This window comes from Copidosoma floridanum, unplaced genomic scaffold, assembly GCF_036245765.1.
Source record: "Copidosoma floridanum isolate Cflo_tuat_1 unplaced genomic scaffold, Cflo_Japanese_pri ptg000021l, whole genome shotgun sequence".
Lineage (NCBI taxonomy): Eukaryota > Metazoa > Arthropoda > Insecta > Hymenoptera > Encyrtidae > Copidosoma > Copidosoma floridanum.
In genome coordinates this window covers 7,497,402-7,515,160 of record NW_028321898.1, presented here as the reverse complement: position 1 = coordinate 7,515,160, position 17,759 = coordinate 7,497,402, and the positions used below count along the sequence as shown (strand labels likewise).

Sequence of the window (17,759 nt, the reverse complement as noted above, 5' to 3'; positions counted from 1 at the left end):
TTATAGGTAATAATAAAATCAATGCATTTAATTTTCAATAAGTGACGTTGTTATTGTCATAAAAATAGATAGAAATTCGTAGTTATTAACATAAGTGTAGAGGCGATTAATTATAATCATATAGTTATCAAGGAATATAAGGCAATATACTGATACATTCTTTAAATCTAAAGAAAACTCCTGACATTACATAGTTTTCGTGACTTGTAGGTTATAAAATCTCAATTAAGAAAGCAAGGATCAACACAGTTTAAAAATAATAAATTGATAAGTCTTACAGTAGCCTTTTGAGGTTCAAATTACCAAAATAGTTTGACAAAAGACTGTAGGTTGTGTAACATCTATTCAAAAGATACATTAAGGTTGTGTTTACAATTACAAACAGTTTTATTAATTTACCTGATATAATTGTTACCAAAGCTTGTTACACAATTAACCAAAAGCAAGGAATCTTTTTCGAGTGAGTAAATGGCTAATTAATAAAACCAAGTCGTAGAAATGTTGAGGTTAGACGCTCCCTTTCCATAGTTCTAAACAATCAAATCGATTTAGATGTATTTTTTATGGTAGACGTGTATTATATAATAGGTCAAGAAGTATAAAATTGATTGGAAGGGATATTTCAAAGCTTGTAGGTTATGTAGAATTTTGATTTTAATGTAGTAAGGTTATGTTTAGATTATTGTATAGTTATAGTAATTATCAGATAGTTTAAATACATTTAACTGGTGTTATTATAACTGGAAGATGACTGTACAATTTACGTAAGTATAGCAAATCAATTTATTTGGATATTAACCGTCTAGTTCAAAATAGAAACTTACTCTTGGAAATTTAGGAGGTTAGAGGCTTTTCTTATTTCTTAAGTATATTTGTCATTTTATGAACTACCACTTGCTAACGCGCGCTATTCGAGGATTCAAAATAAGTGTGAAGTGAGCCAAGCAGTGCAATGAACAGCTATGTAAGACAATATTTTAAGCTTATATTGATAATTCTTTCAAGGAAGACTGTCTCTAAAAAATATCTAATAATATATATATATCCTCCTATATTAAATAGTCGTAAGAGTTAGAGCGATGTTTTGCTCCCCCCCCCCACTCCCCCCCCCAAATAAGGTAGTTATTCTTTCATTTTCTTGCATTTTTCGAGTAATCCTACTTTTTTGCTAGATTCCCCCCGCTCCCCTCCCGACTCCCCCCCCAGCTTCCCCATATATAATGTAAATATATTCGTAAAGCCTTATATATTAACTGTTACAAGTGGTCTAATTTTCATATATAATTTTATTTGACCACAACAAAAAATTTTGTTACAATTATCTTTCTTTACAATGTTTATTTTGATTGCATACTCTAAAATGTCTTTTTAGGTGCTCTGCACATAACCTTTTCCACAATTTTGACAAATATTTTTTTGAATGTTTTTTTCATGACTTTTCAAATGTCTCTGTAAGTGATAACTTCTTTTTAAACTTTTTTCGCATTAAATACACTTAAAATTTTTTTCAATGTTTTGGAATTCCTTTGTGTGACGCAAATAGTTTTTCTTGTCTAATATTATAATGCTACACAGATCACATACAAAAAAAATTTTTTGTGAATTTTTTCGTGCGATGATAGACACTCTTGATTAAAAAATTTTGAGTTACATTTGTCACACTGATAAAAATTTGCATCCATGATCGTGTATCTAAAAACATATTACAAAAAACGGATTATTTATGATTATATAAATCTGGGTACTAGACGGTACTGAAATTTGCTTTTTTGATGAAAGATAAAATTTGCAAGAAAGTATAAAAATAGTGATGAACTATAGAATAGTTTTTTTGTTACTCTAAAATTTCATTCCAAACAATATTTTTAATTTTTAAATTTGTTTTCTGATTCAATTGGGATACAAATTTTTTTTTTGGTTTTAACATCTAGACAGTGCAACATATAATTGCCCATTAGAAAATAATGGTTCTCTAAAGTATAACCCTAAGGCATCAAAACTTTAACCTTAAGATTTATTGATAGCCATAGGAAGAGTTAAGACAAATGAAAATCGTTTTCTGTACAATATAAATGGTAGTGGAGAAAAATTGTTTGTACTGAGTGTTATTCTTAGACTAAAGACTTTATTTCCTTTTTTTTTTACCTGGGATTATTCTAGCTTCGATGTTGTATTTAAATAATTTTGTAATTCGTAATCTTGTACCATTGCAAAGTCCTTCAGATATGTTTAAGTTTTGTATTAACATAACAACAGCGTTGATGTTTACATCTAATTCGTGTGAAAAAAGACCTTCTTTACTACTATTTAAATATTCTGTAGAGAAATCAGTATAAATATTATCGTCTAATTTATCTACTCCTTTGTGAGTTGCTTTATCAATACTATAGTACGTTACTAATGTTCCTACCATATTACTTAAAATTTTTTTGTTCAAAAAGTGAGTGTATTCATTGTGAGACGTTAATATAGCTTTACTTATAAAATAATTATCATCATTATTATAAATTTAGGAACATGTATCATTTGGTTTCCATGTCTAAGAAATTATAAAAGTTTTAATTTTGCCTTCTCCTATATCCAGTAGCAATGAAGAAAATTTTTTATCAATTGAACGTATATTATTTTTTAAATAAAAAACATTAAATAAAGGTCAAAAATTGGAAAATTTTGTGGTTTCTTAAACAATAGTAATTTTGCTTCCGTTTTTTACTACTGGCAGAATTTGACGAAAGTCTCAACCTAAAATTATTACTTTATTTTCAAAAGGTTTATCACTACTAGATAAATCTTTTAAAGTCCTATGAACGATTTCTAACGCTTTTTCCGGTACCATAGAAGCTTCATCCCAAATAATTACTTTTACATTACGTAATTTTTGTTTATCTGGCTCAAACTAGAAAAATGCACTTTCTATAGTGCTTAAGTCTAAAGGAAGTCTGAAAGTTTTGTAAGTGGTCATTGCCTTTTGAAACAAAATAGAAGCAATACTTGTCCAAGCCATCGTAAGAATTTTTTTTCAATTGATATGAAATAATAAATTAATCTTTTGTATAGAAAAGTTTCTGCAGATCAACCAGGACCATCGATGGAAAAAATTTTTTTTTTTAATTTTATCATTTCTTGAAAAATTCGACCTTGATCATGACTGAGTTGTGAAAACATTTCATGGAATTTATGTTTACAAAATATTCTTTCATCATTGTCAGTATCAATATTTTTTTTCATCGTTTCTGTTGGTTCTGGTGAACTAAAATCTTTACAAGACGTATTTTCAGAATCAAACATTTCGTTTAAATGTAAAAGAGCTTTATTTTGATCATCTTTACAATCTTTAATGAAAAATTTTTAGTATTTGTTCCAAATAATATTACCAAAAAAATTTTCAGACATAATAAACCATGCGAAAAATTTTTGTAGTTGAAAAGGCAGCATAACGTTACATGTTTTTTCAAAAATTATATCGTTTTGAAAATCGTGTTCTACTAATCCCATAGAAATAGCTGTTATTAGTCAGGGAAAATAAAAAGTGATTGTTAAAAATTCATGTAATTATTTATGATCAATCTACATTTGTTACATATATAAATTTTAAGTAACAATTAATATAATTCGGGTTTTTTTCTATACTTTTGTAAATCTAATTTGCAACTACGAGGGTTGGTGCGCAGAGCGCGCAGGGGGCATACATAGTTATAAAAGCTTAGAAATTCTATTGACACATACAGGATAGACAGCTCATTTAAAACAGGGAGCCACTAGAAGAAATAATAAAGCTCACCAACAAAAAGTCAAGGGCACATCTCTCTGTCTATATAAACTTTACCACTTTCATTTGAAATTAGCAGCAAGTTCTTCACATTTCCTTAAAAGCAGACCAGTAATCATTCTCCAGCGTAGAAAATTTATTCCCGAGTATTTACGAAAAATGCCATAGTTTTCCGAATTCTGTAAAATATACTTTAACATATTATTTTCATACTAACAATTAATTTTATCATTTTTTAAGGCTTTAAAAAATATCAATACAAACCTTATTTTTAAAAAATTACACTTACAACTCAATAAAAGGGGGGGTTGGCAAGCGGAGCGTGCAAGGGGGGCGGAGCCCCTCTAGTATATATATACGTGTGTATATATATATTTACGTAAAGTCAGATTATATCGTTATTTGTTGTAATATTTTGTGCTTTTATGTAATATTGCATTAATTTATCGCTCGTTTTATGAAAAATTTGAGTTTTCATAGTTTTTCTGAAAAAAAGTTTTCAAACCCGTTTTCTATATTTTTCACTATTCTTTGTTTTATTAATTATTTACAAATTAAAAAAAATAAAGTTATCTTGTTTTCTTCAAAAGTTATTGATTAAAAAAAAAAAGATGTCGAAATCTGGCACTGTACGTCGCACGACATTAGCGTTGGTCATTCGGATGCCTCCATGCGGTGCTCGAGAATGGGCCTAAGATACGATGAGGTGTGGAAGAGCGCAGGAGATGTGCAGACTTTGAGGATGCTGCTAATCGTCAGTAAGCGCGGAATGCTGAAGCCGCCCGCCAACTCAGAGAATTCCATTGGCATGAACGAACGTGGCAAGAGATACCAGTGGATGCTTCTTCGGCAGCGGCTGACTAATTCGAAAAAGCTGAAGCTTTCTGGCGAAGACAAGCTCTTGACTTAAATACACACCAGCCAGAGATGCATTGTTCAGCTCAAGTGCAGTTGAGGAGGGCGCAACAGGGAGGGCAGGTGCTCTACGGAGGCTGCGACGAATCCATAGGTGCAAGTGGGCAAAAACTTGGAGCAGTACACCAAGGTTGAAGAACCGATCGTGGTGATGAGCCTTAGGCCGGTTGGTGACGCAGCAATTTAGAGGCTTTGACGGCTGCATGTCCAACTCTTCTCGAGGCCAAAGCTCAGGGCTATCCGAGAGTCAGGGTGGGCCATGCCACCACAAGCGCTGCAGATGAAGATGACTGGCCTCAATGCCATGGGACGCGACGTCAGCCGGATTCGATGCATTTGGTATATAGTGCCAGATGTTAGACGGCAGTAGCTCGTGGATGTAGGCGAAAAATGAACTCGGGCAAACGCAACAGCCTGCATCACGAATCAATCTCCCCAACTTAAATCACCAAAACAACTGAGCTCTGCAAAAAAAAGGTGCTTTAGACACCAACGTCTCTGGCGTAACACCAGGAGAGGTTGGTAGAAATCTCTACAACTAGCTCTAATACTTTAGACGTAGTTTTACTCACTATCAGTCTGGCGCTACAACAGCAGACCAGAGAAGATCATCCTGAGAAATGTAGGCAGTCTCGTTGGCTCGAAACTTCAGTCAAGAAAGAGTTCAGCTCACTGGTCCTTTTTAGGGCCATCGAATGTCGAACTACTTTGCTAACAAGTACATTACAACTTAGATTAAAAAAAACAGCTTTCAGAGCTCAAAAAAGTTTTAACCATGCCTATAGGCACAAGAGAGCAAATTGGACGTAAAACTTCAACTGTTTAAAATTTTTGGCGTCAAGAATCTGACGCAGTACATTCATCGAGGTTGGAACAGCAGCGTCAAAATAGATGAATAAAGAATTTATTACGTGGAAGATTAGACTTCTATTACAACCCTGACAGAAATCACTTTAATCCTCTGGATTTTTAAATAGATAGAATAATGTGTATTTGTATTCATTGTGGCAACAAAAAATAGAGAGAGAAGTTCCAGGACTTTGCTGCTCTGGTAACTAAGTTGTCAGATTGGAAAAAACGTTTTTTCAATCATATATTTTTCTCACATTTTAATATTTTGAGTATTAAAAAATAGCGCTTTTCGTTTATAATAACTTGAGAAAGTGCAAATCAACGGCCCTGTAGAGCCAGGAATTATTTTATGGCGTAAGGAATGCACGGTACATCTCAGCATAGTTATATTTTGTTCACCTCTTACATCTTTTATTCGACAAAATAAACTGCATGGATTCCGAATAAATACTTTCTTGATAAATAGATTTTTGTTTTGAGAAATGTCAGTATTAGATGTGAAGTTTTGAACAGGTAACGTTTTACATTACGTGTTAACACACTTCGGTGTTCTATTCAGTGAATGTCAGATGGAGCTGAGATAGAGGGGGCCGCTAACAGTTATATAACTATTTTACCGGATAACCTAATAAACCTCCCTCATAATTTTAAAGATCTCCCTTTAGCCATCCTTCAGTTGCATTCCTTAATAAGGTAAAATTGTGTGCGTTATCGTGTTATTTTTAATTAAATTTTTTATTGCACTTCCTCCTCCCAGCTTTTTTTATAATTTCCGAATAACCCACCTTAGTCCCCTCACAATTTCTAAACATATTGTCGAAGCAACGCTCCAATACTCGTTCTAGCCCTCTTCAGCCACTCTCCACCACTTCCTAAATAATTATTTTATCTATATAATTTGTTAGCACATTTTTACACCACCCTTATAGTAATGCTATGGTGCACTATTTTTTTTAACTCAAATTTCCAATAAGTATACTAATTGCCTTATTTTGTATCAACATAATAATTATTACAATTTTGAAATTGAACTCATGTGGAGACAAGCCTTAACAAGTACTGCTTAGGAATTCAATTAGAAAATTATATAAACATGACCATCAGATATATTAACACTCTTCTAAGTAGCATGATCCATGCTGTACAATGTTCTCATTTCTCAGTTTACATGATTTAGGATTTTATAATGTTTGTTGAGAAATTTCTTCGATCTTGCTAAATATCTAAGATAGCCTTCTAGATTCTTATTTTAACGTAAAACATTCTTTTTTTAACGTTTTGTAGGTTTATATGTATTATTATTTATTAAATGTTTTGAAAAATCCTCTGTCATTCAGTGTTACTTCAGTTTTCATTCATTAGGTCACAGAAAAAGTTCAATCCTTACTATCCGCTGGGTGCATGACAGTGGAGGATGGGCTTGCGCCATTCGCCACTTAAACATTATGTGATACTAGCAGCCCCCCGTCTCGGCTTCGCCCGAGACTTACTAAATAAAACACCGTAGGGTGTTAAAATGTAATGTGAAACGTTTTCAGTTAGAAATTTTACACATATTCCTGACACATCTCAGAACAAAAATCTTCTCATTAAAAACATATTTTTTCGGAATTCATATAGTTTATTTGGTCAAATAATAAGATATAAAAATTAAAAAAAGTAATTATGCTGAAAAGTACCGTGCGTTCTTTATGCCATAAAATAATAGGTGGCCATAAGAAGCCGTTGATTTACAGTTTCTCCCGTGTGATTCACGAAAAGGGCTATTTTTTAAAGCTGTTAAGATTTCAAACCGCCAAAAAATTTATATTAAATAAAATTTTTTTTTCTCATATCTCACAACTTTATTACCAGAGCAACGAAGTCCTAAACCTTAAACCCTACATTTTTATTGCAACAAAAACATAAAAACATTTTCTACTCATTAAAAAATCTGAAGTAGGATCTTTAAAGATTTCAGAGATTGCTGTGAGGGTACAATGAAAATCTGATCTCTCACGTAATGGACTCTTTAGTTGTCGATTTTGACGCTGCTGTTTCAATCTCGATAAATTTTCTGCGTCAGTTTCTTGACGCCTAAATAAAATTGTATTTATTAGATACACTTGAAGTTTTTCTTCCAATTCACCTTCTTGTGACTTTTGGCATGCTTTAAATTTTTGTGACCCCTAAAAGCTGTTTTCTGTCAACTTTGTTAAGTTCTAATATGTTTGTTGGCAAGGTAGTTCGAAGCTTTGGGGTTAGTTGTAGTGCTCTTTCCCAACGTCTCCCGGTATAACGTCGAAGACGTTGTGGTCTGAAGCACCTTTTTATTTGCAGATTCAGTTGTTTCGGTGATCTTAGATGGGGAGATTGGTTAGTGATACTTGTCCAGTGGAGGCTGTCCCGTTGGCTCAAGTTTTCTTTCCTTCATAGCTGTTATAGGTTTGCCCAGCGCAGACCTTGAAGAGGATCAGTGATTCCTGGTTAAATGCTTAGAGTCGAGAGGGTAATATAGGGTCGTCGGTCACCGGGTTTTCCAGTCTTGCAAAGAACAACTCCGCAGGTGACGTCTGCTAGTGAATGGCTGACTTGGTTTAATAATGCCCGTCTTTAGTTAATATAGTCTTTTAGTCGACGAATCACTTCCGGAAATGGTTGTAAAAATGTATTTGTTTGCAAGGTAGTTTACACTTAGGTGGCCCCTACAAAGAACCGATGAAATTGATGGTTAAGTAGGGAACGTAAATACTTATAATGGCTCTAAAAAGCGCCAGTGGTGAAACTTCCAGGCTATTCTTTATTATTATTCCTGATGATGAAGAGCTGGCTACGGGTAGCTTGATTCTTACCCTGGGAGTCTCAATGTACGGAGACTGTGATGGAGGGAGGAACGCCTTTGACCAAAGAACATCTCGTCTTCGGGTCGTTCCCCGGATAACCAACCGCACATCGTTAGACGGGAACATGTGAGTAAGCGAGTTGGGGATGCGACGACTAAGAAGGTAGCCGTTGTGGCTGCCCGTGCCTCTCAGAGCTGTTTTCTCTGGCTTACATTTGTAGCCAAAAATTCTCTAACTGCACCAGGGGGGATAGTGGGACCGCCACTCAACTCTGAAGAGTTGGTGCAGATTGTGCTCTGGCTATATATCGACGCCTGAGACGAAGACAATCACAACGTGACGTCACCCTGTGTTATTTCAAATGGGGTGACATCACGTTGTGATTGTCTTTGTCTGAGGCGTTGATATGTCTCCTGGTATTATGTCAGAGACGTCATCGGTAGGAATGAATTTTTTTTTATCGCACTTGTCGAGATTCAGGGTGAAGGGAAACCTAGGTCCCTTTCCCCTTACAGAAGGGTGTCGTTTATAACCGGGATACCCAGCTGCAAGACTATCATCAGCATTCTCTATGCAGCTCGTTGAACTGCCGAAGCACGATTGTATCACTATCAAGACCCTCTGGCGTATTATAACCACACTTATTTAATTATGTTGCAGGTAGCCTCGATTTTATGTCGACGCCACCTAGCGGATTTGACTGAACTAAAGTGAAAAGCTGGCGTATTTTTGCAAAACTTTGAGCTCATTTATTGCTATTGTTATTAACTTTTTTAAGATAAAAACTATATTAAAACCATCTAGGAAGTATCATGAATCAGTGTGCAAAATTTTAGCAAAATCGATTCAGTAGTTTTCGCGGTTAGCGATTACAACGGTTTTAACGACTTTGCTTTATATATTAGTAAGATAGGCTGTTAAGGTAAATTCGCCAATTACGGCCACTCAAACTATTTTCTTCCATAAGATTTAACATGGGCTTTGGGGGCAAAATAGGGGCAGCACTAGTCGTGCACCTGGCCTGTAATCCTTTTTTTCGCTTCATATAGTTGTAATACTACTAGTTTATTATATTTGCGTATAAATACTACTTGGAATATAATTAAATATATACACTAGCTATAATATTTTTCACAATTAGATTTATAAGAAAATGGTTTAACTAATTGACAAACAGAATCGTTCTGTGTTTCAGACCACTGGCTTAACAGGTTTGAGTGTCAGCAAAAATCCACGGCAGTCTCTACAAATATTATACGAAAAAATTATATTTGCCTTACAAAAGCTACCATCCGATTATTTCTACAGACAATACACTGAAAAAATAATAAATGATAGAGCTAAAGTAGTAAATGAGGTAAAATTGAGATTATACTGTTTACTGCATCATTAATGTCTATTATGTATTAGCTATTGTTTCTCTTAAACCTCTGTCAATGATTTAAGTACTACCCTTTAAAGGAAAAAGTTAGGTGAACCATTTTTTTAACTTTGCTCTAAGGAGGGCCCGCAAGTAAGCTTGGTTCTATGTCTTCTACCTGTTTGACGAACCTCTTATCTAAATTAGGAGAACATAATGCAGGCAAGTTTGCGGATTTGACTCCATATTTTCAAAAAAATCCTTTGCACTGACACCCTTCTTCAATTAGTACAGGAAAGTTGGCTTATTGGCTAGTTAAAAAAATCCTTCGTCCACTCTTTTAAAGGGATAATTATAAGAAAAATAGCAAAAATAGCCAAGTATATTTTTGAAAAGCAAATTTTCGCAGAATTAATATGAAAAAAACGTAAAAAGATCCGTCAAACAGATTTTTAGTAGTTTTTGGTGCCAAAAAAAAAATGTCTTGGAAAAGAAAAAAATAGTCTAAAATAGTGCTTGAAAATATAAAGAGAGTAAGTTTTTTTTTTTTAATTTAAATCGGTCCACAAATTTTCTCACAAAAGAACAGAAACCGTCGTTACTGATCATTTTTGGACATTTAACTAAAGGCCTTTAAGCTTCAAATTTTACTCTGCTCAAGTGATTACTTTTCAGTCCTATTCAATTAAGCGTGCGGTTCCACGTCCATCCGATACTGGTTAACCAATATAAGTCGGTGATAGCTAAAAACACTTCGCATAGCTATCATATCACCTTAGCTGATACTAGCAAGTGTCCATGTAGCCAAGCCTCTCACATTTTAGCTTCGTGTGAGGCTTTTAAGTCCTTATCGTAGAATCAAAAATGGAACCTTTTGCAGAATCGTAAGTTGTGTCCAAATTGCTTCGGGCCTTATAAACATAGGGAATGTTCTTCTTCCGAGCGGTGGCAATGCTGCAATAGAGATCACAATACTATTATGCATAAAGACTCAAAAGGGGTAAAGTCCACTAAAACTAATAAAAATGCCTCCATTGATTCAAAGGACAACGGATTGGCTCCCAAGTCTCTGAATTTAAGTGTTAACTTACAAGCTTGCCATGTTAATCAAGTAAGAGTGCCTAAAGTGCTCTTAGCCACTGCCTGAATTTACGTTTATTTCGCTGCCGGCTTACGAGTTTTACTTCGCGCACTTATTGACCAGTGCTCTCAGAGTTCTCTAATAACCAAATTGCTCTGTGATTTACTGCGGTTGAAATGGAAGCCTGCTAATGCCACATTGTCTAGAGTTAGAGGATCCGTGTCCTTGGTCTCAAACAAGCAGTTCAGTTTTCGTTCGAACTTCACTTTGTGGCTGACGTAGTTGCCCTGGAATGATGAGTTACCTTCCTCGGCCACCAATCCTTGGTTACGTTGCCGTTACTTAATCAACTCAAGATTCCCAGATGGAATCACTATGCTATCAATTGTGATTCGACTGAAATCTACAGTTCCACCGATGCTTCCAAAGATGCTTATGCTGCTGTGGAATATCTTAGGGTTAAGTAAGGTGAGGCTACTTACATTTCACTATAGTTCACTAAAACCAAGGTCACCCCTATAAAAGTCGTGAGCATTCCAAGATTGGAACTTTGCGCTGCTTATTTGCTAGTCAAGGTCGCACAACGCTTCGTTGAAGTCACTCAGTTGAGCTCAGCTCCTGTTTATTTGTTGTCTGATTTCGAGAATGCGTTGTATTGGATAAACGGTCTTCCTTCGCGCTGTTCGATGTTCGTAGCAAATACTCAGTTGTGGTTTCAGGGATCTAACTTCCTTTAAGAACTTGATCCTGAGCATCGAGAGTTTGATTCGGGTTTAGTCGAGAAATCGGTCTCTGCGTTTGTCAGTGTAAATAGTTCAGATTATTTCTTTAGCCTTTTAAGTTGTAAGTATTCCTCTTGGGAAAAATTAGTGCGTATCACCACATACTACCTTAGATTCTTATACCATTGTTTACTTAAAGTCAAGCAAAGGGGCATTAACATGTTCCATCGTGTTAATGTTGCTCCCTCGAACTTACATTTCATTTGCTTCTCGGCTCACTCCACTCTACCCTCCTTTAGCCTGTCTATTTCAGAGCTGGAGAATGCTCGTTCCTTTTTCGTGCATCAACATCAAATGCGTCACTTTTTTGCCGAGTTTAATATGATGTCAAAGGATTCGGGGCACTCTTTGGCTGGCATTTTAGCTTTACCTCATTTTAGTTGCTTACGTAATCTTAGACCAATGCTAAGAGAGGGACTAATTAGAGTTTGTGGTCATCCTAGTAGTTCACTACTTTATTCTGACGCTAAGCATCTGATTATTCTGAGTGATAGGGATCATCTGACGCGTCTTATCATAGACTACCATCACCGTTTGGGTCTTTATGGAAGTGTTCAGCTCAGGACCGAACCTCTCATTGTATGCCTTGTAAACGGTTTTCGGTAAAGTGTCAAATCTAATTAATAAGCGATTTACCAAGATCTCGAGTGATTCCATGTTCTCCGTTTCAAAAAACGGGCGTAGACTATGCTGGACCGTTTCGGGTAAGGATGTCTGTACATAAAGGTAGGGGTACATTGCGTGGGCATTGCTCTGAGCTATTCAGCGATCAGGGCACAAACTTTATCGGAGCCGACGCTGAGCTTACACGAATGTGTTCAGAAATGCATAGGTCTTCTTTTTTTGCGCAGACTGTAAGTAATTTTGGTAATCGGTGGAACTTTAACCTGGCCTCGGCTCCGCACTTTGGCGGTCTGTGGGAGGCTGCGGTTAAGTCAGCAAAATTTCATTTAAAGTGAGTCGGATGTGAGTGTTTCGGATCCAGATCCGTTAACGCCAGCTCACTTCCTGATCCTCTGACCAGCCTACATTGTTCCTGAACTCGATATCACGTCCGATAAAATTTTACCACTTCGGCGCTATAAATTAATCTCTCAAGCTGTTCAATGCTTGTGGAATAGTTGGTCGTCCCAGTACCTTTCAGCGCTGTAGAGTTGTTCTAAGTGGTTATTTCCTTATCGAAACATTCAGGTTGGTGATCTGGTTCTCATAAAAAATGATACGACTTCTCCGAGTAGATGGTCCATGGGTAAAATTGTCGAAGCTTGCAAAGACGCTGAATCTCTGGTCAGAGTAGCAAAAGTTAGGACTACTGCTTCGATTATTATTAGGCCAATATACAAACTAATTTTATTACGCACTGTTTCCAAGCTTGAGTCAAGTATACAAAATGATGATAATGTATCTTATCGAAAATAAATTATTTACTACTGATCAATTACTTGTTCTAATAGTTATAAATTTTGTATGAAATCCTGATTAAGTTCCATTTGATAAGAAGTTACGATCAGTATTGTTAGTGAATGTGTGATTCACATTTGATTTAGTAATAAGATTATTGTTCTCTTACGATTGATAAAAGACATTATTTGCTGATAACATTAAAAACGATTTCCCCTTGATGTTTCTTTAAATTATTGTCCATCGACCCGAGGAAAAACAAAGTTTTGTATTCAATTTATACATTTGAAATCAACATTTCCCATTATTTATACGTTGTGCTGTAAATGGATTAGCAAGTCCATATTGAATTAATTGCAGAATCTTAGAAATATCTTAATGACTAGCGTTTAAGCTTAATTGATCTGCCGTATAATATATCTGTAGATAAACTCAAGGAGTTTGTTGGAAATTACAGCAGTTTTTTAAATTTACTTTTTGAAGCAATACTCGCTACTTAATTAAATGTCTGGTGCCTCAATCTTTTGTGCCAATTAATGTCGCACATGCGCTGCAGTAGTAACCAATCAGCACGATCCTATACTTAACTGTACCGGAACCTCGCTGGTGCTGCAGTTGCACTCCGTCCACCTCGCAAACCAGTCAAAGTAAGTCGTATTGCTCTCGTTTGTAAGTAGTTTTTCACACGTCTATCCTTTTCACGTGTCCCAACATTAAACATTAAGTAAAACGTTTAACAACTGTTTAAACAACTTATCTTGTTCTTATTAAGTGGGATATTTATTCAGTTCCTTATCCCATCGTTTGTGAGCAGAGAGTGTTTTTTATTGTCAATATACTTCTTTGTTACTACAAGCGTGCTGTGTATCTTTTTCTTTGCCTCTCTCACTTCCTCTCACTTTCTCCCAACCGGCTTAAACTTATACAGTCCACCATTCGCTCGATTCGATCAATCACGAACATGTAGATACTATCTATCTAGGGCAGTAGATACCTAGGAGACCATAGCTATCGTAACATTCATGTTTAGTAACCCTAAAAACTTTTGAGTCATGAATTTTTGATAATTAAGTTTCAAATTTTTGTGCTAATTCACAAAATATTGGAAATACTGTCTATCCTGAGCACCAGGTACATCGAAGACCGATGCCATTGTAAAATTATCGTCCCATGACCTAAAAAGTCGTGGATAAACAACTTTTGAGTAATAATACGTTACAAATGTTATGTAACATTGCAGGAGACGATGAACGTGCGGTTTGTTCTTAGCACCTGGTATATTGGAGACCATCGCTGTTATAAACGTCTTTTTCCACGACTCTAAACGCCCTTGGACAACAACTTTGAACTAATTTTTATGAGAATTCCCGTGAAACTCTAAGAAACGATGGAAATTCGAGACCGTTAACGTCGTTTCATGTATATTCAGTAACACGTTAAACAAAAATGGAGTTATTTTGATTAATATTTACCTTGTTGAGCATTCTTTGAGAATTGTCTTCTCTATATTCACTTGTAGAGTACATATTAAGCATGCAAAAATGTGTATTAACAATATTTTTTTATTAGTTAACCTTACGAATTATACACGGTCTAACGAATCAAATTCAAAAAACTTCATAAAAATGTTGTATTGCCCAAAAAATAAATATCTTACTGCTCTACTTCCGAGAATACATGAAAATTTTTTATTATAAAAGTCAAAATAATTATAAATAATACCATGGTTTTTGCTCTAAGACTGGATAGACATTTTTCCAGAAGTCAACTGTTATATTTCTATTTTCATTTATCTTTGAGAGAATTTCTTGATTTGTTTTCTGAACCCTTGCCAGAAATCTTAAAAAGATACAAGCTAAGTTGCGAGAAATTTTTGTTCATTTTTATAAATCATGCCTTTGAACTGAAATAGTAGTAAAAATCTTTTGCATTTATTAAATAATTATCACGTCATTCTGTCATATTTTTAAAATTTCATAATGTTTATCATTCGTTGTTGTCTTCAACCAGTCTTTCTTTCATATGTCATATGACATCGTACTCTGGTGATCGGTGATCACAACACAAACACTTTAGACGGACTGAACACATTTTATTTTATGAGCGGCATTATGTGTTGTACACCCCATGACTCCAGCATCTCTGTTAACAAAATAAATAGGCTTAACAAAGTAACAACGGCTATAAAAATCGGTCAACTTAAGTTTATTCTGCTGCAGAAATTTCAGAAAAAATGTATGAAGAGACTGTGTGACCTCCCAGTAAAAAATCTCATGTCCATCTGATCGCGTATTTATTGTATTGGGGAAATAGGCTAGTTGTTGATATTTTTTCAAGGTATCCCAATTAAAAACAAAAACCAGCTCAAGCCTAACCAGCCCAGCATAGAGGCTTCCCCCTTTATGCGTATTCTTACCCCTTGCTGGCTTGCCTTGGCACCCAAAGCCGCAAAATCGCCCTATGTTGCATTGCGTTTCTTGTGGGCTTGGCGACATAATGAGAATGTAAAATAATAATTGTGCCGTAGAAAAACATTTGCACAATACATATTGCTTTGAAAAATCGAATTTAGACTATTTTTGGTGATTTCTCTATCATTTTTGTTAACCACTTTTTTTTTATTCATACAATCTGTGGCAAAATTTTAAACAATTTACGAACTTAATTTTTATCAAAGCTAGGTATTACAAGTACCTACAATTCAAGGACAAAAACAAGTTTCTAGGACTATTAGACGCCCAGTAATTGAATTTTCAAAAACGGCCATTTTCGTCGGTTTTTTTTTGGTGGAAAAAGTTGTTGACCTATTTAAGGTGGCTTGCGATAATAAAATACAGGGGTCAACGACTTCGTTTATTCGCTAACCGCTACTGAAAATTCACCAATTTAACACCTACTCTTATGGACAGAGGTCACGAAATTGACTATATCTTCGGAAATCTTTCATTAACCTAAAAAATTTAAAATAGTTCTTGTGTATTTGTTTTACAAAGAGTTACATAGAAAAAGAATATGAAATATTAATCTAGCTTGTCTCGCAACATCTCACAATTTTAACAACTTTAATTTCACGGTACTTTTCCGGCAATTTCTTGATCTTGTACTTTAGTTTTATCGAAATAACTATATTCATTGAAAAATTTACCGTCAAAATGCATTGATTTTTTAGGGACACTTATGGCACCCTGCCCTAGGTACGGTACCAGCCACCTTAAACTGAATAAAAATTTCTTTCCTTGTCCTCTTAAGCGCTATTTTAGACAATTTTTTGATTTTGGTAGAAACATACTAAGCTATTTCTTTTTTTTTTTATATCCATCCAATAAAAAAAGTGAATGGAGAATTCTTTTTAACTAATAACCTAACTTGCCTGTACTTATTGGAGAAGGGTATTGTCGGTAGCTGGGATACCCAGCTGCACAACTAACATCTCGGTTCTTGGTGCACTGCTGGCGAATGTCTATGCTGAACGATATTTTGCTCAGGGATATTGTAACCACACTCACTTCTATTACAGATGGCTTCGATTTTACTTCAATGCCATCTAGTGGATCCTACTAAATCAAAGTAAAAAGCTAGTAAATTTTTGCAAAACTTTAAGCATATTTATTGCTTGTGTTATTAATTTTTTCAAGATAAAAACTGTATGAAAACTGTCTAAGAAATCTCAGAAATGAGTATGCGAAATTTCAGCGAGATCGGTTGAGTGATCTTCGTGGCTAGAGATTACAACGATTTTTGGGATTTTGCTTTATATATAAGTAAAATGAGACATATTTTTAACGAGATGACGAGGACTGATGTGTTTTTTTGGAAAATTGTTTATCCAACTTATAACAAACACATGGTATGAAAAATTCTCGATTATCTTTAAAATGAATTTGTTTTTATCTAGAACTTTTCATTTTACTGATTATATTATCATGTCCATATTATATTATATCTAAAGCACTTTTACACGCCTAATGTTATCAAACGTTTTACGTCATTTTATGTTGAAACTACGAGACAGTGATGTGTAAACATATATTCAATTTGAGAGTAAAAAAATGTCTATACACCTTCTTATACTACCTGTAAGCTTCACTTCTAAACTGCCCAACATTATTACATTTCACGCCTTATACACAAAGAAAAAGAAAAAATTATTTGATTTTACAAACACTTTAATGTCTTTTCAAAAAATATATTTACTGATCAACATTGTTTTATTTCACGAGTACCTTTTACTTTAAAACTTGAGAGTACTAATTTACCAAGGTATTCGTGCGTTTCTTCTCCCAAGTTAGTATTCTCATTGAGTACGAAGCACTAAGATCGCTGTTTGAAGCAAAGTTGAAAAGAAACTCCACCCAGCTTTTCATCAGGGCATTCAGACTCGTTTTCGATGTCACTACAGTATGTTGGTAGTACTATGACGTGTTTAACTCTTTACACACATGATTTTTTCCATGACTAAGCGTATGGTTATCGGGTTTAGAAATTTACTTTATAGTGAAAAGTAGGCTTATATAAATAATTTTTTGTCAATAAATACTTTTTTTTGCATGTTTATTAAATTTCATGGCAGATGCTGACTCCAAACCATTGGTTTACTTTTATTGTAAATCGTAAACAATATTGAAACATCATATTAAATTTTCATGGCAATTCTAGGTGCATAAACCGTACACTTATTGCTTGGACTTAAATCTGCCTGACTTTTGTATGCGAACATGACATGACATTACATAAGGCTTTTTAAAAGATTAAAGGTCTGTAAAACTAATTTTTTACG

At 34.7% G+C, this 17,759-nt stretch overlaps 1 protein-coding gene across 2 annotated transcripts in view; it reads left to right on the top strand.

Moving 5' to 3' along the window:
* ND-13B (NADH dehydrogenase (ubiquinone) subunit ND-13B) overlaps window positions 1-17,759 on the top strand; it is a 137,535-nt gene that overhangs the window by 70,724 nt on the left and 49,052 nt on the right. The window contains exon 2 of one of the 2 annotated variants that reach the window (XM_089594512.1): window positions 9,536-9,715. In XM_089594512.1, the coding sequence (XP_089450638.1) occupies window positions 9,536-9,715 (180 nt within the window). The remainder of the gene's footprint in view (window positions 1-9,535; window positions 9,716-17,759) is intronic. The other variant, XM_089594513.1, reaches the window with a different exon arrangement.